The following is a 24,763-nucleotide window of genomic DNA, read 5'->3' on the forward strand; positions in this document are numbered from 1 at the left end:
GGGGGGCGTGTGTTGTTTGTTTGTTGGGGGGGGGGGGGAGTTCTTGTGCATGTTTGCTTAGGTGCATTTATGATTTGGGTTACGGCCTTTATTTTTCTTTTGTGCGCTTGTCATTCATCTTCATGTGTGAATTTACTCTTATCGAACATTTGCACAGTGCCTTTTAAGTTGTGGTGACATTATACCATCCTTGATGCTTGTCTGATGATGCAAAAGGGATAGATAAATGTTACTTTCTGATAATTCATATTATAATATTGCAATAAGTTCATCCGCTTATGTGGGAGTAAATTTTGAGGTTGTCAATAAGGCATTGGTGGTGATGCCAATTGGGTATTGGGTGGTTTATTTTCTCTAACTTTCTTGGTTCTGTGTTTCTGTCAAATCCCATCCCATTGAGCATTGAAGTTTATGAACAACATTTTTCATTTTTCTTGCAGTTACGGAGGAGCCCCCTGAAGAGCTGATTGTGGTATCTTCATTTCCATTAACAGGACAAATTATCTCTATGTTTCCAAAACTGCCATTATTTTTAACTCTTTTAAAAGGTTTAAACTGTGTATTCTCATTTCAACATATTGGCTTATAACAGTCACCATCAACATCGCATTTGGAGGCTTGCCAGTTTGTCGTGAATGACCATACAGCACAGTTGTGCCTCCGAATCCTTCAATGGCTGGAAGGGTTAGCCTCTAAAGCCCTTGATTTGGAAAGCAAGGTGATCGGTTTCCTCAAATTTCATTAAATAGAACATTTCATCCCTAGAAATGCATTGGAGTTCTGCAGAACACTTGTTGAGATAGTCATTCTTGTCCATTTCTCTTTTAGTTGATGAGAGGTGGTGGGTTGTTTCGTTAGGTTTTTTCAACCCTGCATATGTAGTATGTTTTTTTCTTCCTGTTTCTTATCCTGGTATGTGATATTGAATCTGAAGTTGGTTTTAGATGTAATGGGTATGACATTTAAGCTAAATTATAAATTGGGGATCATTCATGGATTGGGATTGTGAAATAATTAGTGACAGGCTAGCACCATCTCTTATTTAACTACAGCCATTTTATTATTTTTTGCTGAAAGTCATGACTTTAAGTAAATTAGAGCAAACAGTTGAGTTTGAGTCCTATGCACTAATAGCCCCCCTGGGAACTGGATCAAGTCTTGTTGAATTTGTAGTCTGATGTTCTGAGATGTGGGCTTCATGTGTTATGAACAAGTATTTATCAATTTAGCAGTGGAGGTATCCCAATGTTTGTAAAATATAGAAAAAAGAAATATTGGAGTCAGTCTTCTCTTTGTGGATCGGATATGGTATTGTAGGATATGACTTTTAAGTCAAGGATTGGCTTGTAATAGATGTAATGCAACTGCAAGGAAAAATTTATTTGTGCTCATGGTGTTTCCTGATTTTGGTGGTAATATGTCACTGCTATATACACAGAATCTAATAGCTAGTCATTTTCATCAATGAAAAACCTATGCTATTTTCACTACCTTGGGTTCTTTCAACCAAGTATTTCATCCATAATCTGCTTTTTCTCTAACTATGCTGAAATACAATGTCCCAAAAACTCTCTAACTTGTTATAGGATAGATATATTCATGATGTCTTTCACCTCTTATGTGTGCTTTATTGGATGAAATTTATTATCTTCCAAAAAAAGAGAGATTCTCTTGCGTGCCTGACTTTTCTTATTGAACGTGCTTTTCTGTCCTATAGTCTGGTTTTGCAACATAATAAGAGCTTTGGGTTTGATTTCTGAACTTATGGACATATGCTTTCAACAAACGCGACTGTAACTCTTCTGGAGGAGATTTACATATTGAAAGTGGCGAACATTACCTTTTTCTCAATGACTGATCATGCACATGTTTTGTTGGAATTTGGTCTTAATTTGTCTGTGTTGGGAAAACCAGGTTCAGCATTCAAGCATCATGATGTTTGAGTTGCTGCTGAAAGTTTTGATAGTTTACTGGCTTTGTTTGACAGGGTATTTATTAATGATTGCAGGTGCAAGGATCTCATGTTGGCACCTATCTTCCAAAGTCAGGAATTTGGCACCAGACACAACGGTTTCTACAGAAAGGTGCCTCCAATACAAATACTGTTCAACACTTGGATTTTGATGCTCCAACCCGAGAACATGCGCATCAGTTACTGGATGACAAAGTAATATTGTACTTTTAACTTAATAATTATATTAATCTTATTTTAACTAGTGTTGTTATCTCCTAGTATGGTACCTGTGGTGTTTCCATAAGTTAATTTTGCTCATATTATTGTGCATTTAATGAAAATAATTTTGAAATAGAATATGAAAGAGAGGATATGAAAGAGAGGAAATTGGAGTGGAAATTAATTTAGATTTTGACAGGATTGTGGTGAGAGTGCTCTAAGTACTAAGTTGTAGCATTCTAATAACTTTTGAATCTGTAATAATATGCTTATGTGGCTACACAGAAACAAGATGAATCTCTTCTGGAGGATATCTGGACCCTATTGAGGGCTGGAAGACTGGAAAAGGCACTTGACCTTTGCCGCTCAGCTGGACAGGTAATCAAAGTCTTAGAGGTTTGAGTTAACATAAATTTCAAATTGTGGTTTCCCTTACCTGTTCTTGATACATGCTTCAATTTTGGGCAGCCATGGAGAGCTGCAACTTTATGTCCATTTGGAGGATTGGACCTCGTTCCTTCTGTTGAAGCCCTGGTGAAAAATGGGAAGAACAGAATGCTGCAAGCCATTGAATTAGAAAGTGGCATTGGTCACCAATGGCATTTATGGAAATGGGCTTCCTATTGTGCGTCAGAGGTAAGGTTGACCAAAGTAGATCAACTAGCTTTTTGCCCTTGCATTCAGTTTCTCGTGTGTTTCATACCCTTATTTCAACTGCCCTTTCTTCTGTTCATATTATAGCAGTCTTCTTTTGTCACCATTTCATAGGTAATTTTTCCAAGTTTCTTTGTTAAAGATTTTTCATATGAACCTTTTGCACTTTGTTTTCAAAAGAGATGTTGCTATTGTGTTAATCCAGTGATTTATGCCCATGTAGAGATGTTACTGGCATGTTGATCAGATGTCTAATGTTTTCGTTTTGGATGCACTATATCAATTGTGTTCATCTGATTTGACTTATTTTTTCTTGTCATCTTTATCCTGAAGAAAATTGCTGAGCAAAATGGTGGGAAATATGAAGTAGCTGTATATGCAGCACAATGCAGCAACTTGAAGCGGATACTTCCAATCTGTACAAACTGGGAGGTATATTTCTCTGATATGCAAATTTGAAAGGAATTTCTTTCTTCTCACGATACTTTTTAAACTATTTATTGTATTACTTCAAAATCATACTTGCTCATCAAGTGGTGACATTATTATCATGGGAAAAAATGAAAGAATTTTTGTTAACTTGGCACAAAAAAGGTGGTGCGCACATCGACAGGAAGAAAATTATTTTATTTCTTTTGACTACTTCCTGCTGCAATGGCATGAAATCTGATGCTCAATATGTCTGCAGTCAGCATGCTGGGCAATGTCAAAGTCTTGGCTTGATGCTCGGGTGGACTTAGAACTAGCTCGCTCACAACCAGGAAGAACGGTGCAGCTTAAAAGCTATGGAGATGTTGGCGATGGAAGTCCTGGACAAATTGATGGTGCTGCTCATGCAGCTGGACCAGAAAATTGGCCACAACAAGTTCTGAACCAGCAGCCACGGAACCTTTCAGCACTTCTTCAGAAACTCCACTCAGGGTAATTTTAATCCGCTAATTCAATTTGTTAATATTATTGCATAATATGCATTGATATTTGATTTAGCTATTTTCTGCATGATTTAGTGAACTGGTTAATGAAGCGGTTAGTCGAGAATGCAAGGAGCAGCACCGGCAAATTGAGGTTTTTGAAGACAATTAGTTACTTGCATATGGGTTTTCATTTGATAACTCAATTTTTTTTCTACTTAGAATAAATTGAGCAGTGATCACTTTGACTTCCTTTTTCCTTATCTCAAGGAAGATGTCTTGTACTCCATTTTGCAATCTATATCTTCATTCCTGTTAAAAATCTTCTCAAGTCTCAAAAAAAATAAAAAAAGAAAACAAATTTCCTACTCCTTGAATGCAACCTTGACAATTTTTGCTCTGTGTTTTGTGCTAGAACAAAGAAATTCTTTTGTAAATAGAATTAATTTTTGTTTGTCATATCAATGGAGACTTTTTGGCTGCTCCTCCCTGACCATACATTGCTTGACAGATGGATTTAATGTTAGGGAATATACCACATCTTCTAGACATGATCTGGTCATGGATAGCACCTTCAGAGGATGATCAAAATATCTTCAGGTGATGTCTTTTGAGTTCTTTTTGTTTAAATTAAAACCTGTAAAGGAGTTTTAAGTTGAGTTTTTGATTACTTTTTCATTGCACTTCTCTTTTGGTCAGTTCAGGGAAAAAGACGAGTGTTTCCTGGATATTTTCTTTTTTCCTTTACTATCATATAAATTTACAATTATGTTTATTTCTTATTTGTTATTGTAACTTACTAGCTTGTTAACCACCGTGCATTGTGGTTGCAACCAGGCCACATGGCGATTCTCAGATGATTCGTTTTGGTGCTCACCTAGTGCTTGTGCTGAGGTATTTACATGCTGAGGAAATGCAGGATTCTTTTAGAGAGAAGCTCATGACTGTTGGTGATCTCATTCTTCATATGTAAGTATTTTGGTTAAGTCATGTCAAGTAGTTTTTAGATTGCATTCAGAGCATCGTTTTGGTTTTCAAAATAGTCCCAAAACTCACTCACAGTATCAGGACTTGTACATTTCCTACATGTGTTTGACATGGCATGAATCATTCCAAGAGTGCAGCGGCTCCTGGACAAGTTCCTTCATATCTGTGTTGTATCATGGAGAGTGTGGCTTCTCGTGTTGTGAAGCCCAACTTGCTCTGGTAATTTCTCATAGTTGGAAATTCCAAATTTCAGGTATGTGATGTTTCTGTTCTCAAAGCAACATGAGGAGTTGGTTGGGATCTACGCTTCTCAGCTTGCACGTCACCGTTGCATTGACCTCTTTGTGCATATGATGGAGCTGAGGCTAAATAGCAGGTAACAATGAATGGTTATTAATGTTGTCTTTACAAGCTTCCTTCTCCTTTGGTGTCTCTTAGTGGGTCCTAATGCTAGGTACAATTGTAGAAGTATCGGGCTTGCAACCATAAGATGCAAGTTCAAGTCTTAATAACATCCATTTTGATGAAAAAGAGTTCGAGGGTGTCTAAAATTTCATTCTGATGTCCCTCCTTGCGTGGACCCAAATTTCATTCTGATATCCCTCCTTGCGTGGACCCAACAAGAAGGAAAATGGCCTTCTAATATTATTACTTAAAAGAACTCAGTTATATTTGATCAGAGCTGTTAAATGCAATTAGCAGACATTTGGGATGCATAATTAGATGGTTAACTATTCAGGAAGAAATCCTTTGCCAATGGACTTTTGTTTAGTTATAACATTGCACAAAAAAATTCAATGCCAACCCTTACTGTTCTAAGGGTTTTAAAATGAACAGAAAGCACTAAGCTGTCGTTATGGTTAGGACCTGCATTTATTTGCACAATGACATGCTAATTATTTTTCTTTTTTCTTGACATGTAGTGTGCATGTCAAATATAAAATTTTCCTTTCTGCTATGGAATATTTGCCATTTTCTTCTGAGGATGATTCAAAAGGAAGTTTTGAAGAAATTATTGAGAGGTATGAGTTAGTTAAGCAAAATGTTTTCAATTGTGAGGAAGATAAACAAGAAGTTCTAAAGTGTAAGTGGGGTCTCTATTTACAACAGGATTCTGTTAAGATCTCGGGAAGTTAAAGGTGGAAAATATGACAAGTCATCAGATGTTGCAGAGCAGCACCGGTTGCAGAGTCTTGAAAAAGCTACATCAATCCAATGGCTCTGCTTTACACCACCCTCCACAATTACCAATGTGAAAGAAGTCAGCGTGAAACTTCTTCTGCGGGCATTGACACACAGGTTTTTAAACTACATTTGGCAATTCTACATCTTTAATGTTTTTAACTCGATAAACAATTGATTCTCAGTATTGCAATGGAAATCTTCCAAACATTCCAACGCATATGAAAAACCCAGTTGTTGTTGACTCAAAAGATTTCAGACATTGAGATTGTTGAAATCATGATTTGCAATGTGATTTGAATGATTCCATAACTGCATGTTTCATGGACTTATGCTTCAGCAAATCAAGAGGAGCTCTAAGCTCAATCATTGTGGTAGACTAAAAAAGAATAATATAGAAGATAAAACCCTTTCTCAACCTCGTATATAGTTGCAATGACAGAAAAAAACTAATTGTTTGAGATAGAAGAACCAGGCTCTGGTTTCTTTTTTCATTTTCCATTTCCAGTATTCTCTACTCATAGATGTCCTATATCACCCAAATTTAGATTTGACTATGAAATTGATATTTGGAATGGGAAGGTACACGCAAAACAGTGATTAGATGCAAAGATGTAAGAAGAAGATAATAGAGCTATATATTTTCTTGTGACTTCTGTACTCGGTAAGAAGAAGATAATAGAGCTAAATATTTTCTTGTGACTTCTTCTGTACTCGCTGCTAGGTATGGGAACATGAAGCATATAGTGCACCTAGTGCCCCTCTTTTTGACTTTCTCGTACCTTTACTTTAGGTCTTTTGTTTTTCTTATGTTGTAGGAAATAAAAAGCAATCGACCAGCCTTACCATTTATATTGATTTTGAACAAGACTTGGTGAAATGTCCCCCCCTCCCCCCAATCAACAGTTGCTTTGGATATTTTTCAAAATACAAAATAGTTTTAAATTTTTTACATATGTTATGTTTGAATGGAACTTGCAATCGTTACAAATAATGAAACACAGTATTTTAAAGGGTTTCTTAGGCATGCGTACTTCAGAATTCTATTCATAATAATTTTGTATAGAACATCTATATGCCTTTTTTACAAATATAGCTGTACATTTTCAAAATTATTACAGGTAGTAAGCTAGATCTTACTATTTCACTATCCATTTTTACTATTTGATTTTGCAGACGCCTCAGTGATTTTAGGCCAGCAAGCTGTTTTAACAACCTTGACTGAAATGATTGCTATTTCATCACCTAGTTGTTGCTTACTAATGGAAAAACATTGTTAAAAACAAAAAAATTACCTCTTTTCTGCTTTGTTATGTAGCTTCTCTCGTGGATTGAGTTTTTTAGCTATTGTTCCTTTTTGTAGCAATATATTGTTCAGGGAATTTGCTCTGATTTCTATGTGGAGAGTGCCAGCAATGCCAATAGGTGCACATGCATTGCTAAGTTTACTTGCTGAGCCTTTGAAGCAGCTTTCAGAACTACCAAATACTCTGGAGGATTATGTTTCTGAGAATCTGAAAGAGTTTCAAGATTGGGTATGTGTCATTTATATCTCTTTATCATTCATATTCTTTGTAGATTCTGATAATTAGTTGGTTTTGTAATCAATTATCATTAATTGTTAGAGTGAGTACTACTCCTCTGATGCAACTTATCGCAACTGGCTCAAAATTGAGCTTGAGAATGGTGAGGTTCCTCCCCTTGAACTCTCAGTGGAGGATAAACAAAGAGCCACAGCAGCAGCCAAAGAGACATTGAATTCTTCTATGTCATTGTTATTAAGTAAGTGAATTCAACCAGCCTTTTCATTTATGCACCACAAACACACACTTGACAGAAGACTGGTAAGCATGTATTCTAATAAAATAGTTTCCATTGAAGACTGGAATTCTGCCTGTCTCATTCTGATATTCAATGCTGCAGGAAAAGGAAATCCTTGGCTGGCTTCTCCTGATGATGAGACATTTGAATCAACAATGCTTGTATTCCTTGAATTGCATGCCACTGCTATGCTTTGTCTGCCATCTGGTGAATGTATGCATCCAGACGCTACCATTTGCACTGCATTAATGAGTGCCCTTTACAGTTCAGTGTGTGAGGAAGTTGTATTACGCCGCCAATTAATGGTATGTTGTTTTTTCTGTTGAAAACGAAAGTGACCTCTGATATTCATATAGAAAATTTTAAAGTCTTCTGTTAAGGTTTTTGAATGAGCTGGTCCATAAAATGAATGGCTGGCATCATATGATGGTTAATTTCTGAGTACCTATTGTATATTCTTAGAGGCTACCTTTACAGATTGCGGGGATATTATGGCATGCATCGTGTTAATTTCTGAATACCTATTGTTTATTCTTAGAGGCTACCTCTTACAGACTGTGGGGGAAATAATGTACTCCACACTTTTTTGTGTCATCCTTTTTTCAGTTAATTTTCTGTCCTTTGCTCATGACCTGAGTTGTTATTGCAGGTGAATGTTACCATTTCACTTAGGGACAATTATTGCATCGAGATTGTTCTTCGCTGTTTGGCAGTAGAGGGTGATAGACTTGGATCACACCAAGTTAATGATGGGGGTGTTCTAGGTATTGTCATGACAGCTGGCTTTAAAAATTAGAAATTATCAATTGATTATATGATGCTTGGACTTTTGAATTTTCCACTGAATATACAGTGGTGTCCATGCAGTTCTTCCTTGTTTAGTTGAGGTATGATGTGAATGCGCACCAAAGTGTGTGTTCATGTGTGCACTCATGCACAAATGTATCCATAACTACATATAAATGCTCAAATTTTGTTGAAACAATTGATTTGTCTAGATTACCCTTGATTCTGATTTTATCAAAATGTTCTCTCTGTTAATTTTTGAAGAATAAAATATTTGCCTTTATTTTAATATGAATGCATATTTAAATCTTTTTGTTTACAATACTCCTGGTTCTAACTTTCTCTCCTATCCCTATTTTCCATTGTTAATAACTTAGCCATATCATAGGTTTGTTGGTTTTTTTATGGATCATACTTCTGCTTTTTTAAAGGATTTTTAAGGAGCAAGCACAAATTACTATGGCTCTTGTATGGGTGTGCTGTTAACTTTTAAACCATAAATAACACTATTTTTTAATTGTTGTTAAATTTTTAGAACCTGATGTATATCTCTAGCTATGAATTAAAGGGTTTTGCAAGTTAAAGATTTTTGAATATGCTTAATCTTAGAGATGGAACTAAAACCCAAAGTCCTAAACAGGCATAAAGTATAAGGTTTCCTTTAATTGAAACTGTATTGCTGCTTCTATTCTCTAAAGGCATGGTTAAGTATAGTATATATGAACAGAGTCTCTGTTTTTTCATATTTAATGCATGATTGATGATTGAGATTGCAACTAGTAAGTAATACAATGTTGTCAATCTTCAGTGGTTTCAGGAAAGATTTTTTTATTGAAATAAATAGTTGTAAAATCTGAGATATTGTAATTAGTGAAAAATTGACCTTGGATTAGTATAATTTATTGTAGAAATAGAATGAATCAAGTTTGATTCTATATCTGAAAAGATTCTTAGCCTCGCATGGTGATTTGATGGCATTTGGGTCCTTTTGCATGCACAATCGAGATTTATGGTTTGATATCTATTGTTTTGAAAAATCTTAAACCATGTCATTAGCCTTTTGTTCTCTATTCTTTGCTTATTACTACCTAATTCGTTTTTGCTAGAATTTCTTTCAGAACTATTACTACCTAATTCGTTTTTGCTAGTAAGTAATACAATGTTGTCAATCTTCAGTGGTTTCAGGAAAGATTTTTTTATTGAAATAAATAGTTGTAAAATCTGAGATATTGTAATTAGTGAAAAATTGACCTTGGATTAGTATAATTTATTGTAGAAATAGAATGAATCAAGTTTGATTCTATATCTGAAAAGATTCTTAGCCTCGCATGGTGATTTGATGGCATTTGGGTCCTTTTGCATGCACAATCGAGATTTATGGTTTGATATCTATTGTTTTGAAAAATCTTAAACCATGTCATTAGCCTTTTGTTCTCTATTCTTTGCTTATTACTACCTAATTCGTTTTTGCTAGAATTTCTTTCAGAACTATTACTACCTAATTCGTTTTTGCTAGTAAGTAATACAATGTTGTCAATCTTCAGTGGTTTCAGGAAAGATTTTTTTATTGAAATAAATAGTTGTAAAATCTGAGATATTGTAATTAGTGAAAAATTGACCTTGGATTAGTATAATTTATTGTAGAAATAGAATGAATCAAGTTTGATTCTATATCTGAAAAGATTCTTAGCCTCGCATGGTGATTTGATGGCATTTGGGTCCTTTTGCATGCACAATCGAGATTTATGGTTTGATATCTATTGTTTTGAAAAATCTTAAACCATGTCATTAGCCTTTTGTTCTCTATTCTTTGCTTATTACTACCTAATTCGTTTTTGCTAGAATTTCTTTCAGAACTATTACTTCTACAGTAGTCTTCTCAAGAAATCCTAGACTTTTATGTCCTTTCTGTTATATATGAAAGTGAAATACTTTCCTGTGTTGTTTTAGTAATCAATTGTTAAAATTTAAGTGCCTAAAAAACTAGAGTATATTATTTAAGTTAGATTCATAAAATTGATTTGTTATATTATTTTTTTGATAACTTGAATAATACATGTGCAAATGTTCATACCAAAATTACTGGTTAAAGAAAAAGTATAAATAATTTGTGAAAGAGTAGTTGTTAACGGAAATTTTTATTTGTTGTGCTAATTGGTATGACAAAAGTAAATGAAATGGTATTACAGAAGGGAACTATTATGGCATAACATATGTTTTTATGTATGAGCTATGGTTTCATTTATGTACTGCTAATTGGATTTAAACTTATCTAATGTAGGTGAGCTTGCTCGGTTCCAAGCTGGGGTCACAATGGAGATATCCAGATTAGATGCTTGGTATACAAGTGCAGATGGTACTTTGGAAGGCCCAGCAACATATATTGTGCGGGGCCTTTGTCGTAGGTGCTGTCTTCCAGAAATCATTCTTCGATGCATGCAGGTAATCTCTTATTTGGAACAGAGAAGCTGTTGTATCCATTCATGATTAAGTTTGTGGCTTGTTTACCCTTTAGTAGGATAGCTCTCAATTTCATTTTATCAAAACTCATAGTGTATCCATTCATGATTAAGTTTGTGGCTTGTTTACCCTTTAGTAGGATAGCTCTCAATTTCATTTTATCAAAACTCACAGTATTGCCATTTCTCATTTTTCTGTGTTGCCACTAATGATATCCGCTCCTCAGGTTTCTGTTTCACTAATGGAGTCGGGTAATCCGCCGGAATGCCATGATGAGTTGATGGAACTCGTTGCTTGCCCAGATACTGGGTATCTTCAATTGTTTAGTCAGCAACAATTGCAGGTTAGTAAATTATTAGGTCTGCTTGTTAGTGGATGAGAAAATAAACTCGACCTTGAGGCTCATAAATGCAGCAATATTTCCCATTTGGGTTTCTCTCTATGCATACTGGTGTCAATTGCAATATTTGTGCACACTTTGATCATCAAGTAATATGAACAGAGTGAAGATTTATGACTTAACTGCTTTTATTGGCTACAACGCCTGCATTTTTAGTACATGCTGTGTTGCACAGCACTAAAGCTTTGACAAATCATGTCACTTTTGGGATAAACTTTCTTCAACTTGAATTGCCTTTTCTTTTCCAAACTTCTTGATTTTTCATTCAGATTTTCCTTTTCCTTTTCCCTCCTTTTATATTAGTTTGAAAAATGGGGTAGGAGGTGGGGGTGTCTTTGTCACATTAGCTTCAGCTAACATTGTTCAATCGCTGGACTTTCAGGAGTTTCTATTATTTGAGAGGGAATATGAAATATGCAATATGGAGCTTCAGGAGGAACTTGCATCTTGACGTTTTGCGCTAGTGAAATCAGGTCATGGTGCTTATTTATAAACTTACCTCAGCCTGATGTAGTTGGGTAACCAATAGCATTATATAGGAGAGAACTTGAACTTCTTATCTACCTTGTAGAGTTTTTTCCTGTTCTTTTTTTATTTTTCTTCTGGCACAGCTGTAATTTTGATAATGTGAAATGCATTTTTTCCTCTTTATTTTTCCTGTCATTAAAGCCCTGCCCCTGCACCTCTGTGAGCATGAATGAATGTGAAAAACATTTGTCGCATGTGATCCCGTACCGATATAGGGTATTTACCAGCAGTTTGGTATTTGTTCCGTTCCATTAATGCGTGAATCCTACTATAGTGATTACCATGCAATATCATCCGGGATGCTTGTTTGGTTTCCTTGGAGATATTCCTTAACGAGAGCTTCCACTGCTGTACAAAGTTCGCTAGTTTCTGGTCAAACATGTAGCAATGTATCGATACTTTAGCTTTAATTATATTTTTCTGAAGCAAATCAGGGGGAGCTTTTGGATTCCTGTGATTTATCTATGAATTAGCTCCTGATGATGCGCCAGGATGTCTTTTGGGGCTCATGGGCATGGTGTTCATCAGCCCTTGATCAGCTTGTGTTCGTCTAGAGGTCCACTATCCGTCAGCCCGCACCTGCCTTGCATCAGGCCTGTGGATGCGCAGTTTGTGCGCTGGCTTGTCGCCTGTCTCGACAATGTGTGCAAAAATGAGAGGAGCCGAAGGAAGTGAAAATTGCTAGGTTACAAAAGTGATGTAAAATTTAGTTTTAAAATAATGTCAGGAAAGCCAGGAAGAATTCAAAGTGAAGGTAGATGGATGTTACTGACTGAGAATATTTAAGGTTGAGGAAGGAACCAAAACTATTCGATCAACAAAGCAATCATCTACCTTTTCTTTTTCTATCTCTACGAAACTCAACCAGCAAAAACAGTCCCCAGGTGATGCTTTCCTAATTCTGTGGATTCAAATCAACCTTTCTTCTTTTCGGGCATTATAATTTGTAAGTTAAAAAAATCATTATTTTTTAAATATTTTTACTTAACTTCGTATGCTCCTACAACCATAAATTTATTCATAATTTTTTTTCTCTCTCGCAACGTGTAATCAATTTGAATGAGTAAAAATTTCTTATAGCTATCTTATCCAATGGAGTAATGGATAATAAATAGGATATGAATATTATTATACCCGATCTAAAACCTATCCGAGCTTAACTTGAAATATATATTTATATTATATAAATATAGTTATAGAATATTTTGATTTTTTAATACATCCATACACATTCATGCACTCATAAATATTAAGGCCTCATATGTTTGATGGAAAATAATTTCTTGTCTTGTTTGTTTGACTGAAAATAACTTTTTGAAAATTACTTTTCAAACTTGTATATGTTTGTTTGTCATTAAAAAAATTGGTTAACAGAAAATAATTTTCAATTAAAAAAAAATTTAGCTTCATTTCTAGAAAAAATATTTTCTTTTTATTTTGAACGGAAAACACTTTCTAAAAATTATGAAAAATTTAAAAATATCATTTGTTGATTATATCAAATTTAGTCCTCAAACTTTTGATTGCTATATATATTTTATTTTGATTTTTTTTTAATTTTATCCATAAGAATTTTATTTTTATATTAACTTTGGTGCTCATTTTTATAATTTCTATTTGCTTTTCCCTTATCATTTTTTAATTGAAATTTTTTATCTATCAAATTTAGTCCTCATTCTTTTAATTGTTACCTTTTTTTATTATTAAAAATGATTTATGAAATGATAATTATTTTAATTTTAATTTCTTCATCTTTTAATTTTTTTTATTTGTTAGATTTGATCTTTATTATTTTTATTATTAATTATTTATTTTATTTAAAATAATTTATGAAAGGATAATTATTATTATTTTAATTTCTTCATCTTTTAATTTTTTTTATTTGTTAGATTTGATCTTTATTATTTTTATTATTAATTATTTATTTTATTTAAAATAATTTATGAAAGGATAATTATTATTATTTTAATTTCTTCATCTTTTAATTTTTTTATTTGTTAGATTTGATTTTTATTATATTGATTTTTATTTATTTTATTTGTAATCATTTATGAAATTATATTTTTTTTATTTTCATTCTCATTCAGTTTTTTAATTTGTAAGATTTGTTCCTTATCATTTTAATAAACTTGAAAAAAATAAAATATTTAAGCTATTTTCTAGCTCATTTTCATGACATAACTAAACATTGAAATTATTTTTCAATTTATTTTGCATTACGCTACTAAATATCAAAAAATAATTCACTTGAAAAAAACCTACTTTTCAACAAACAAAAAAAGTTTAAATCTTTTGTTTTTTATTACATAATAAATAATAATAGATAATGGATACCTATATAGATATCCAAAACCCAATAAAAAGTTTATAAATATCTAAATTTATTACTTGATGTATAATAAATAGAGTATAAATATTAAGAAATTTAACTTATGAATATCTATTACCATCCCAAATCTCAATCCAACATGTTAGTTTTCATAAAATTTATATTTTAAATTCAGTTGAGTTTATAATCTAACTAGTTAGTCTTTTAATTCGATGGAACTTAAAAATATTTTTTCATTAAGATGAATATTAGTGACCTTATTATAAATTAAAAATAAATTTAATCATTTTATTTTTTTTGTAGTTAAAAATGAAAATGCTAAATATCAACTTGTTTACTTGCAAATTAATTCAGTTATTCAGGTATTTGACTAGATTATATTTCGAGTTGGATTTAATGAGGAAGTTGTTGAAGGGTACAGAGGGTTGAATTAAAAAATTAATAATTGTTTATTGCATCAAGAAACCTTTTCTTTAGTTAATTCTTTGCAGAGAAATTGTATTCCCTTATCATCCAAGTTTTAAACGCTCGTGGATTAAAAGAAAAAAAAAGAATTTTTCTTGTGAGTTAATTTTTGTGTGTTAGAGATATAATCAAGGATTAATATGATATTTGGTATTGTTATTTAACTATTATATATTTTTTAATTATTCTTATTATCATTTTTTATTTTAATATTAAAAATAAAAAATAGTATTTTAATATATTTTAAAATAATAACACATTTTTAAAACATAATCTCTACAAAATAAAATAAAATAAAATAAAAGATAGGCCCAAAGAGCTGCTCGAGGGGGCTGTAGAATCTCTAGGACCCAAATTGTCTCTTTAGCTTGTTCTTTACAATTGCGCTGCCTTGTTGTAGCAGAGACTAAAGAGTAACCTAGTAACCCGCCCATCCCTACCCTCTCTCTCCTGCAGCCTTGTTTTCTTTCTTTAAATCCCTAACTCTCTCACATCCAAACAAGCACCCTCCTCATTTTTCTCGAGAAAACCTCTTACAATCTCAATCAAATCTCGAATTTATCAAAAAATAAAAAGGCCCATTTTGGCATTTCAGTTGAGGTTTATATTGATACTATATTCTACTGCTTCTTTCTTACATTCTCCACTCTCTCTCAGCATCCAAACACCACCACCAAACCTTAATTTTCGCAGAAACTGAACGAAGAGGACAAAATCTGGGTATTTCAATTAAGCATTCAAATTCTCAAAGAAATCAACTTTGGTATTCTTCTTCAGCTCTCGAAAGACTTAAAGTTGTATTCAAAGACTCTTCCTTTCTTTACTACCTTCCCATATTTTTTCTTGGCTTTCTTATGATTCGAACACCCCCTATAAAAGAAATTGAGTTCTTTAAGAATTCAATATGGGTTTCTCTCGAAAAGTATAAACTACTTCCCCAGATTTTCCTTCACTTTCTCATGATCCAAACACTAAATAAATAAAGTTTCTACATGGGGGTCTCTTTTAAGGTCTCAAAGACTGGTACTAGGTTCCGTCCAAGGCCTCGTTTTCAATCAGATACTGTTCCTGATGAGGTCTCAGAGAATTTCAAAGAGAGCTCGGTGATAGGCTCAAAGAATGAATCCTCTACGAGAAAGCGCCAGGTAATTTTGGCAACTTAATCAAGGAGCAAAACATTGAGTGAGAATTAAAATAAAAGTTGTATATTGATTGTGTACTTTGGTTGATGTTAGGTTTCATAAGGAATTTCATTCAAATCTCAGTTTAGCTTAGTTCAATAAAAGGCACTGGTTACTTTCTCAGGAAGGTAGATTTTGAGATTGTAAATTCTTAATTCTTTTGTTTTATGACGTTCGTATTGCAATTGATTTGATGGTTAGTTATATGCTTTGCTTTTGTTATCATTGTTTGGATTGCTTCCGTTTCTTAAAGAAAGTAGGGAAGGTGGATAATTTTTCACATGTCAGATCTTTTCAGTATGATGTTGTAGGAAGTAAAGCATTGATTCTTGATTCTGTTCTCTGCCTTTTATCGAGCTTCTTACTTGCCAAGCAGACTGAGAAACTTTTCAACGATATGCGATTTAATGAACGGAAGAGGTTGTTGATGTGATTTATCACAATTTCTGGTAATTTCACAAGGGCTAAAGAGAAAGTTGTTGCCAAATGATGTGTCGCCCATGTCATTTCTCTTGTTCCTTTTCTTATAATCTCTTTAAGAGATGGTAATGAAAAATTAAAATACTTTGCTTCCCTGGTTTTTCATTGTTATTAGATGGGTTGTTCGTCCTTTGCTTCCTTAATTATTATTTTTCACACGTTCTCTGATTTATAGCAATTGTGAAACTCTTTGTTCTTGTTGATTGAAAACCCTTAAATAAATGACAGGCTGTGGAGTTAAGGGGTGGTATGGATGTCATATTTTATGCTTTGCTTTGGTTTTTCTATACCATAACCTGTAATGTTCTGTGAAATAGGGTGACATTGTTGCGGGCGCTTTGGATGTGTTCGATGTCTCAAGTTCATCTGTCTCTGGTAAAGCACTTAGCATATCTGCATGTTGGATTGATTCAATTGATTGAGTATCTTCTATCGAGTTTATATTCTGAGTTCTTTTGGTTGTCTCCTGTTCTTCCTCCAGAGCATGAAGTTTCATTCACATTGAATCTCTATCCAGATGGATATTCTTTAGCAAAACCCCCAGAGGTTAGTCTGAAAAACAATAACTGTCCACTATAATTTTAAGAAAGTGACTAGAAGAGAAAAAAATATCCATTTTTCATATGTCTTTGTGGTTAATTGCAAGTCCAAGTGCATTTGTTTTTAGATTAAGGCTGCACATCAGGCTCCACTTCAAGATGGTCAGAGGTTGTTGCATCCATATGATAAGGCTTCTGAAACACTCTTTTCGGTAAGTATCTACTTATCCTTTTCTTCCAATCCGTGAGGGGTTTTATTTTGATTACTTATAAAAAGGTTGTTTTATTTTCAAATTGAAAATTATGTATGCAGCACCTAGATCAGACATTTTGATGCAGTGGTATGTTTGTTGCATAGCATGGTTTGGAACTTATCCATGCATTATGCAGATTCATTTGCTGCTCAGTTTGACTACTTAAAGACTATTCAGATTGCATATTTGGCTCAAGGAACTTCTTTGTTGTCAAAAATACCCCATTTTAGTTTTTAAAATCAACTGACAAGGCGGTTTTCCTACTTATCCAGCATATCCTGTTGTCTGCCTTATAATTGCTCTTTGGATTTCAACTTCACTGTAAAGTTTAAACTGACTTTCCTTCCTTTCTATGTGTGAATGCATCTGGAGGCAATTGAATCTGGCCGGTTACCTGGAGATATTCTGGATGATATTCCATGTAAATATGTTAATGGAACACTTGTGTGCGAGGTAAGTAATTCAAATAAAGTTACTTGTCTTTAGCAATTGATGTTATGCTTGGTGCATTTTTTTTTTTAAAAACCTTGAATGCATTTGAGCATTGCACGTGGGTGTGTGAACACATGTGGATAGCAGGAAGTTATTGAAGCTGATATGTTTGGAGGTTTCAGAATTTGCTAATCTCAAAAAGCTTACAGGTGCAAGATTATCGGAAATGTGCTTCCAAGCAGGGGTCTAGCATTCCATCTATGGATGGGCTCCCTATTGTCAATAAAGTATGCCTTAGAATGTCATTGGAGAATGTAGTGAAGGATATCCCATTGATCTCTGATAATTCTTGGACGTATGGTGATTTGATGGTAAGCGTGTTGAACTCATTCACAAAACCAAATTTAGACAATTAATATCACCACATTTTTGTATTCACTTTTTTTCTGCAGGAAGTAGAATCCCGCATATTGAAAGCATTGCAACCACAGCTTTGTCTGGATCCTACTCCCAAATTGGATAGGCTCTGTAATAACCCAATTTTGACCAAGGTAATATAGTTAGAGAGCAACTTGATGTTCCACAGCTGAAGTAATTCATCATATGTTTCTCAACTCTACTGAATGTCATTTGCAGCTAAATTTAGATCTGAGCAGTTTCCGCAGAAAAAGATTAAGGCAGACACCTGAGGTTACTGTCGCATCTAATAACCGAATCCATGGAAAGAATGTTTTCATCAATCGTGTGTCTGAAAGCTCTAACAGTAGGTTTGGAGATTCTGGAATCGTTTCAGGAAATGTGATGCCACAGCATGTCCAGGAGAACCAGTCTACTCAAAATCTTGGCCCTAACAACATGTTAGCCTTAAGAGCAAGAAACTTAGTTGCGGATGGCAGTGTGCCTGGACTAACTTTGGTACCCCAGCAGCAGAGGTATCTTATGGGGATTTCCCCAAGAAGTATGCAGGATCAAGGGTCGTCTCTTATTAATGTTTCAGGAGCTTCCCCTTCCAGGCAGGACATGATTGCTTACACCAACATCATTAATCCTGGTGGTTCTCTTCATGGGAAAAGGGAGAACCAAGATGCCCAATCATCGCCTTTATCTAGTTTTAATAAGAGAGCAAGGCTTACACCAGCAGGTCCTGATGGAATTCAACAGCAGCAAATGGGGCCGCATATGGACAGCCTCCATGAATCTGAAATGAACTGGAAGAATTCATTACTACAGCAGCAAGCAATGACAAGAGGAATTCAGTATGCTAATTCAGGCATTCAGAAGTATCCTCATCAGATGTTAGAAGGGGTTGTGCATCAAAATGCTGCAGCAACATCATTTTCTGCAGGACAGCCAGGTATGAGACTTGGTCTCAAGGAAGAACAGTTAGAGACAGAAAAACTGGATGTGCTTAGTCAGGGTAAAAATGATAGGCAGATGATGGAAGCAGAAGCAGGCCATTTGGACACACAGCAACTACAGGTACAGCAAAGATTACCACAACATCTCATGAGATCTAATTTCCCTCAGGTTGGATGGAACAATTTCAGTCAAGATTGTAGGAAGGAGGAACCACACCAAAAGAGGAAATTGGCTCAAAGTCCCCGGTTATCAACTGGGTTAACTCAATCGCCTCTATCATCAAAATCCGGTGAATTGTCCAGTGGTTCAGCTGGACCCCATTTTGGAGCAACTGTTGCACTTGGTTCATCACAAAGGGAGAAGTCAATGGCTGCTGCCCCATCTTTGACTTCCAGTGCTAATGATCCCTTGCAAAGGCAGCACCAGGCTCAGGTTGCTGCAAAACGGAGATCAAATTCCCTTCCCAAGACCCCAATAATGAGCAATGTGGGGTCTCCTGCAAGTGTTAGCAATATAAGTGTTCCATTAAATGCAAATAGTCCTTCAATTGGGACCCCACCTATGGCTGATCAAAGCATGCTTGAAAGATTTGCAAAGATTGAGATGGTGACAATGAGGTATAAAAAGTTCACTAGTTTACCATTCCATATTTGTTTCATGCCCTACCTTTTCCTTTAACATTGAAATCTGGTCTTTTTTAATTGCTATGCTTCTGGCTACAAGAAGCTTAAATGTCGTTTCACATAGAGTCTGAGTTCATCAGATTTTCCTTCTCTTCTTAATGAGCATCAATCAATTCTACTGCATGCTGGGAAAATGTATATTTGATCCATCTTGCATATTTTTTCTTATTTAATCCCCATCGCTCGCGCACACACATTTCTCTTTATGTATTTGTTTGGTTGGGAGAAGTGTGTTTGGGGGCAGTGCCCTAATTTTTTATACAATTTAATAGTGTCAAAAGGCAAATCCTTTTTCCCATTCTGTCAGCTTGATATTTTTTTTTTTGTGAGAACATCGTGCTTTGTGTTTCTCTTAGAAGTCCAATGACAGTATGCTATCTTGTTTTTGCTGTTCATTTTCTACTTGCTTCTGTTCCAGGCATCAACTCAATTGCAAAAAGAATAAAGTGGATGATTACTCTATCACAAAATCAAACACCTATTCATTTCAAAATCTGTCTGATCATCTCTCCAATTCAGCTAATAATGAGGAGTTCAAAGATGATAGTAATGCAAGGCAGTTATCAAAGTCTCTTGCAGGTGGCAATATGAATATCTGCAAGACACGATTTATGGATTTCGCACTGCCAGAACAAGTGCTTCAAGGTTTGTTGTGTTATCAACAAAATATGTAGTTTATGGCCTCTGACAATTTATGGAATCCCTTTTTATGTCATTTCTACAGGGAATGCTATTTCTTATGTTACAAAAGTACGGACTAGAATGATTATGTCAGAGAAGCCAAATGATGGTACTGTGGTGATGCATTATGGAGAAGCAGATGAGAAGCCGGTTGATGTTCTATCTGCAGAAGATTATCTTCCTACGTTGCCCAATACTGTAAGTGTAATGTAAAAATTTCATTTGTTGGATTTGGATATAATGGAGTTCCAACCTCAGAAAATCTTGTTATAACTTCTGTGGATATTGCATCCTCCTAATTATTACAACCAGTAAACATCGGGTTATGGATTATGCTTTTATATTCTCAGATTAGTACCTTCGGTTGCTTTTCCATTTGCCATGATTTGTGTACCCCATCCACTGTTAATTAAGCTAGTATTTTTTTTACCATTTCATTTTTGCTGCTAGTTCATTGAGTATCTTTGTTGCTACTTTTTGGGTTTCCTCGTATTTTTGAATTTGTCATTTTCACAAACTTCACTGATATATATTGGATTTCATTTGTCTGTCCTTGTGAACATGACTTCATCAATCAGAAAGATCTGTTGTGCAAGTTTGAGTGAACAATTAATGCGTGGGATGAAATTCTTCTGTTTTCAAAGTATCTTACAATTTTACCTGCCACATCAATATTTGCTTACCTGCCACATCAATATTTGCTTACACTGACAAGCTCTATTCACATATCTGACTAATTTCTGTTACAGCATTTTGCAGATTTGCTTGCAACACAATTTTGTTCTCTGGTATGTCTTGAAGGAAATGATTTCTTCTCAGAATTTGAGATTTCTGATTATCTCTTCTCCATGCAATTGACTTTAAGTAATGCATTTTACTTTTCCAGATGACACGTGAAGGATATCTTGTGGAATATCATATTCAACCGAGACCTGTCTGCATTAATATTGCTTCAAGCAGTCAACCAAATGCTTCTGGAGGCCCTCTTAATAATTCTGCTATTGAGGCGAAGCAATACAATGAAGCAGTTTCAGTTCAGTCATTGAATGATATAAAGCCTACTCTTGGTGGCAATGCGTCTATTAATTCGTCTCACAATCTACTAGCAAATTCAAGGATGCTGCCTACGGGAAATCCTCAGGCCTTACAGATCTCCCAAAGTCTTGTGTCTGGGGTTTCAATGTCTGCAAGACCACAACAAATAGATCCACAGCATTCTCTTCTGCAGCAGCATCAACAGCAGCAGCAGCAGCAGCAGCAACAGCAACAGCAGCTGCAGCTGCAGCAACAAAATCAACATGCCTTAATTCAACAGCAAAATTCACAGTTTCAGAGGTCACCAATGGTGCTTCCATCAAATCCACTCTCTGATTTAGGTGCAATTGGAGCAAATTCAAACATGCAGTTGGGTAGTCACATGGTAAACAAGACCTCTACTCTTCAGCTCCAGCTGTTGCAGCAGCAGCAGCAGTCACAGCAGCCATTGCAGCAGCAGCAGCAGTCACAGCAGCCGTTGCAGCAGCAGCAGGTGCCACAGATGCAGCAGAGGAAAATGATGATGGCTATGGGTATGGGAAGCATGGGGAATAACATGGTTGGTCTAGGAGCTCTGGGTAATGCCATGGGCATTGGAGGTGCGAGGGGAATAGGTCCTGGAATCTCTGGACCTATGGCTCCTATAACTGGAATGAGTAATGCCAGCCAGAACCCGATAAATCTGGGCCAGACTCAAAATATCAATGCATTAAATCAGCAACTTCGTTCTGGACACTTGACGCCTGCAGCTGCTCAGATGATGAAACAAAGAATGAATCGACCGAGTATGCTAGGGGGGGCTCAGTCTGGCTTAGCTGGGATGTCAGGAGCCAGACAGATGCACCCAGGCTCTGCTGGTTTTCCCATGCTTGGCCATTCTCTGAACCGAGCCAACATGAATGTAGTGCAACGAAGTCCAATGGGGCCTATGGGTCCACCAAAGATGATGACAGGGATGAATCACTATATGCAGCAGCAATTACAGCAGCAGCAACAACAACAATTACAGCAGCAGCAGCAGCAGCAGCCACAATTACAACAACTGCAACAACAATTACAGCCGCAGCAAAATCAACATCAACATCAACAGCTGCTCCTGCAGCAGCAGCAAGAAACTTCATCGCTACAGGCTGTTGTTGCTCCTTCACAAGTAGGGTCACCGTCAACCATGGGAATTCCACAACTGAACCAACAAACCCAGCAGCAGCCCAGCCCACAGCAAATGAGCCAGCGAACCCCAATGAGCCCACAGTTGAGTTCAGGAGCAATCCATGCCATCAGTGCTGGTAATCCAGAGGGTTGCCCCGCTAGTCCACAGTTGAGCTCTCAAACCCTTGGTTCTGTTGGAAGCATCACAAATTCTCCAATGGAACTCCAAGCTGTGAACAAACGCAACTCTGTTGGCAATGCGTGATCAAGTATAATATTTTTTGGTTTTGCTTCTTGAGTCATGGCTCTAATTCCCCCCCGCTTTAGAGCCACTTCAGAGCACGAGAACTCCTTTAGGCATTCCTGTACAGAGCAGAAACAGAAAGATGATATTGCAGCCCGAAAAATGGAGTGAATTCCATAGCATTGGAGCAAGCTGGAAGGAGGAAATTCTCACCATGTGTAGTTATTCAAGTAATGTAATACTTGTGATGTTTTTAAGTGTTCGATGGATGGTTATATTTGTATTCTTGGGGCATATTTTGTATATTTATGTTTATTTGCAACAACCCACCATGTAATGAAAGGCATCGTGTAACCTTTTTCGTGTTTGCGAATTGCGAATAGAATTTACCAAGTGCAGCGGGGCGCAAATTTGACTGTATAGTCTTCCCAGTCAAAATTTAAAGCTGCTTGATTACATGAAATAGTAGTTGTATTTTGCAGCAGAAGAAAACGATCCTTTTTTTCCTTCAATTGTATCATTTTTTTTTTATCATACAGGCGACCGATTTCTTATAGTTTTTACAGGCAAACACAATTAGAAGATATAGGATTAAAGTGTAAAATGTGTTGGCCAATCTAAAATTAGTACTACAAAGTTCTTTTATCCATACATTTCTATTTTTTTGTATTGCAGTCCCTTTGGTTTCTAGAAGTTTCATTTCAATTCAAAACTTTATTTTCTAGTTTTTTGTACGAGAAAGGAGAGATAAAGTTGTTGGATTACAATGATAAAAAAGGTTATTAATTTGTCAAAATTTAACCATAAAAATAGTTGATCTTGATTTTAATAAATTTCATTTAACGAGAGGAATTCGATGATGGTGATTTTTTTTTATAAATATGCCTAAAAATATAGATTGAGTTTTGTTTAGATTTTTTAGATAAAAATAAGTTGAAAATATATTTTTTAAGCCAAAACACCTCTCCCTTTATTTGCCTAAATAGGCTATTAGTTGCCTTTTTTTTTTAACAAGAAAAAAAAAACAAGAGCGACTTTTAAGGAAAAAACTAAAAAAAAATAGCCATAGGTCTAGGCTTCTACGCCAAAATATAACTAGTTTTTTTCTTATTAAGACTATGCTAAAAGAAAATTTCAAATTGACAATCATATTTTTAAACATTTAAAGCCAACAAATTCTATACCTTGTATAACTTTGATAACTTTTTTTATGATGTACATCTTTCATTTAATTAGGATATACTATTATTTAATGAGGATATACTAGATGCATGTATGCTAGCAATGGACAATTTGTATATGGTAACTTTGCAGATCCAAAGGCTAAAATTAACTCAACGTGTACTTTTTATATATAATAAAAATTCTCTATTAAGAAAAAATAGGTTTTTTTCCTCAAAACTCTGTAAGTTTATCATGAAATCAGAGCCATAATTTTAAATATTCACATGTTTTTTACTCTCAAGCATAGTTTAGTTCTTCATCCTTAATTATTCCTTTTGAGTTCCTTTGATCTTCATCCTTTATTATTTCTTATGAGTTCCTTTGACATCATGTCAGTAAACATGTATGATGCTTTCTTGATTTAATTTAATAACAAAAACCATTTAACCTCGAAGTTCTATTTAAAGGTTTTTTTTTAAAAAATTAAAAGTAAGTTTATAGGGCCATGTTGATGGCAACAACCCTGGTCCTAATAAAGATAGACTAAGATCTGTATGCTAAATGAGAAGTCAAGGATGCATAAGTCACGACATAAATTACTGGATTTATAAAGCCCAAACTTGTCTTAAACCTTCAACCCTTCAAGATTGCCGCTGAAACGTGGACTTACCTAAAAAAGCTGTACAGTCAACACAACATTATATGACTGTTCCACCTGACTTGAATTGACGACACTTTAATAGAGAAGTCTCTCCATTAAGATTTTTTAATTTAGCTTCATAAATCATTGGAATGAATATATTAATATTGTGTATGCTACCTTACCTTTTAAAGACATTAGTTTTATTCAATTTGTTTATGAAATT

At 34.9% G+C, this 24,763-nt stretch overlaps 2 protein-coding genes across 2 annotated transcripts in view; both read left to right on the plus strand.

Moving 5' to 3' along the window:
• Positions 1 to 12,069, plus strand: part of LOC105142586 (nuclear pore complex protein) — a 14,386-nt gene extending 2,317 nt beyond the window's left edge. The window contains exons 5-24 of the mRNA XM_011050281.1: positions 441 to 472; positions 593 to 718; positions 2,009 to 2,167; positions 2,459 to 2,551; positions 2,642 to 2,809; positions 3,161 to 3,259; positions 3,516 to 3,748; positions 3,835 to 3,892; positions 4,250 to 4,338; positions 4,576 to 4,707; positions 4,979 to 5,101; positions 5,649 to 5,747; positions 5,836 to 6,024; positions 7,271 to 7,442; positions 7,533 to 7,689; positions 7,831 to 8,033; positions 8,378 to 8,517; positions 10,794 to 10,956; positions 11,201 to 11,317; positions 11,757 to 12,069. Of these exons, the coding sequence (XP_011048583.1) occupies positions 441 to 472; positions 593 to 718; positions 2,009 to 2,167; positions 2,459 to 2,551; positions 2,642 to 2,809; positions 3,161 to 3,259; positions 3,516 to 3,748; positions 3,835 to 3,892; positions 4,250 to 4,338; positions 4,576 to 4,707; positions 4,979 to 5,101; positions 5,649 to 5,747; positions 5,836 to 6,024; positions 7,271 to 7,442; positions 7,533 to 7,689; positions 7,831 to 8,033; positions 8,378 to 8,517; positions 10,794 to 10,956; positions 11,201 to 11,317; positions 11,757 to 11,825 (2,621 nt within the window). The 3' untranslated portion in view covers positions 11,826 to 12,069. The remainder of the gene's footprint in view (positions 1 to 440; positions 473 to 592; positions 719 to 2,008; positions 2,168 to 2,458; positions 2,552 to 2,641; positions 2,810 to 3,160; positions 3,260 to 3,515; positions 3,749 to 3,834; positions 3,893 to 4,249; positions 4,339 to 4,575; positions 4,708 to 4,978; positions 5,102 to 5,648; positions 5,748 to 5,835; positions 6,025 to 7,270; positions 7,443 to 7,532; positions 7,690 to 7,830; positions 8,034 to 8,377; positions 8,518 to 10,793; positions 10,957 to 11,200; positions 11,318 to 11,756) is intronic.
• Positions 12,070 to 15,104: 3,035 nt separating this feature from the next.
• Positions 15,105 to 23,100, plus strand: LOC105142587 (nuclear receptor coactivator). The gene is made up of 12 exons (XM_011050282.1): positions 15,105 to 15,841; positions 16,675 to 16,732; positions 16,839 to 16,903; positions 17,025 to 17,108; positions 17,523 to 17,603; positions 17,792 to 17,953; positions 18,035 to 18,133; positions 18,219 to 19,558; positions 20,043 to 20,269; positions 20,349 to 20,503; positions 21,055 to 21,093; positions 21,192 to 23,100. The coding sequence occupies exons 1-12, from the start codon at positions 15,689 to 15,691 to the stop codon at positions 22,752 to 22,754; spliced, it is 4,026 nt and encodes a 1,341-aa protein (XP_011048584.1). The 5' UTR covers positions 15,105 to 15,688; the 3' UTR covers positions 22,755 to 23,100.
• The last annotated feature ends 1,663 nt before the right edge of the window (positions 23,101 to 24,763 follow it).

Source organism: Populus euphratica, unplaced genomic scaffold (assembly GCF_000495115.2).
Source record: "Populus euphratica unplaced genomic scaffold, PopEup_1.0 scaffold209.1, whole genome shotgun sequence".
In the NCBI taxonomy this organism is placed as follows: Eukaryota; Viridiplantae; Streptophyta; class Magnoliopsida; order Malpighiales; family Salicaceae; genus Populus; species Populus euphratica.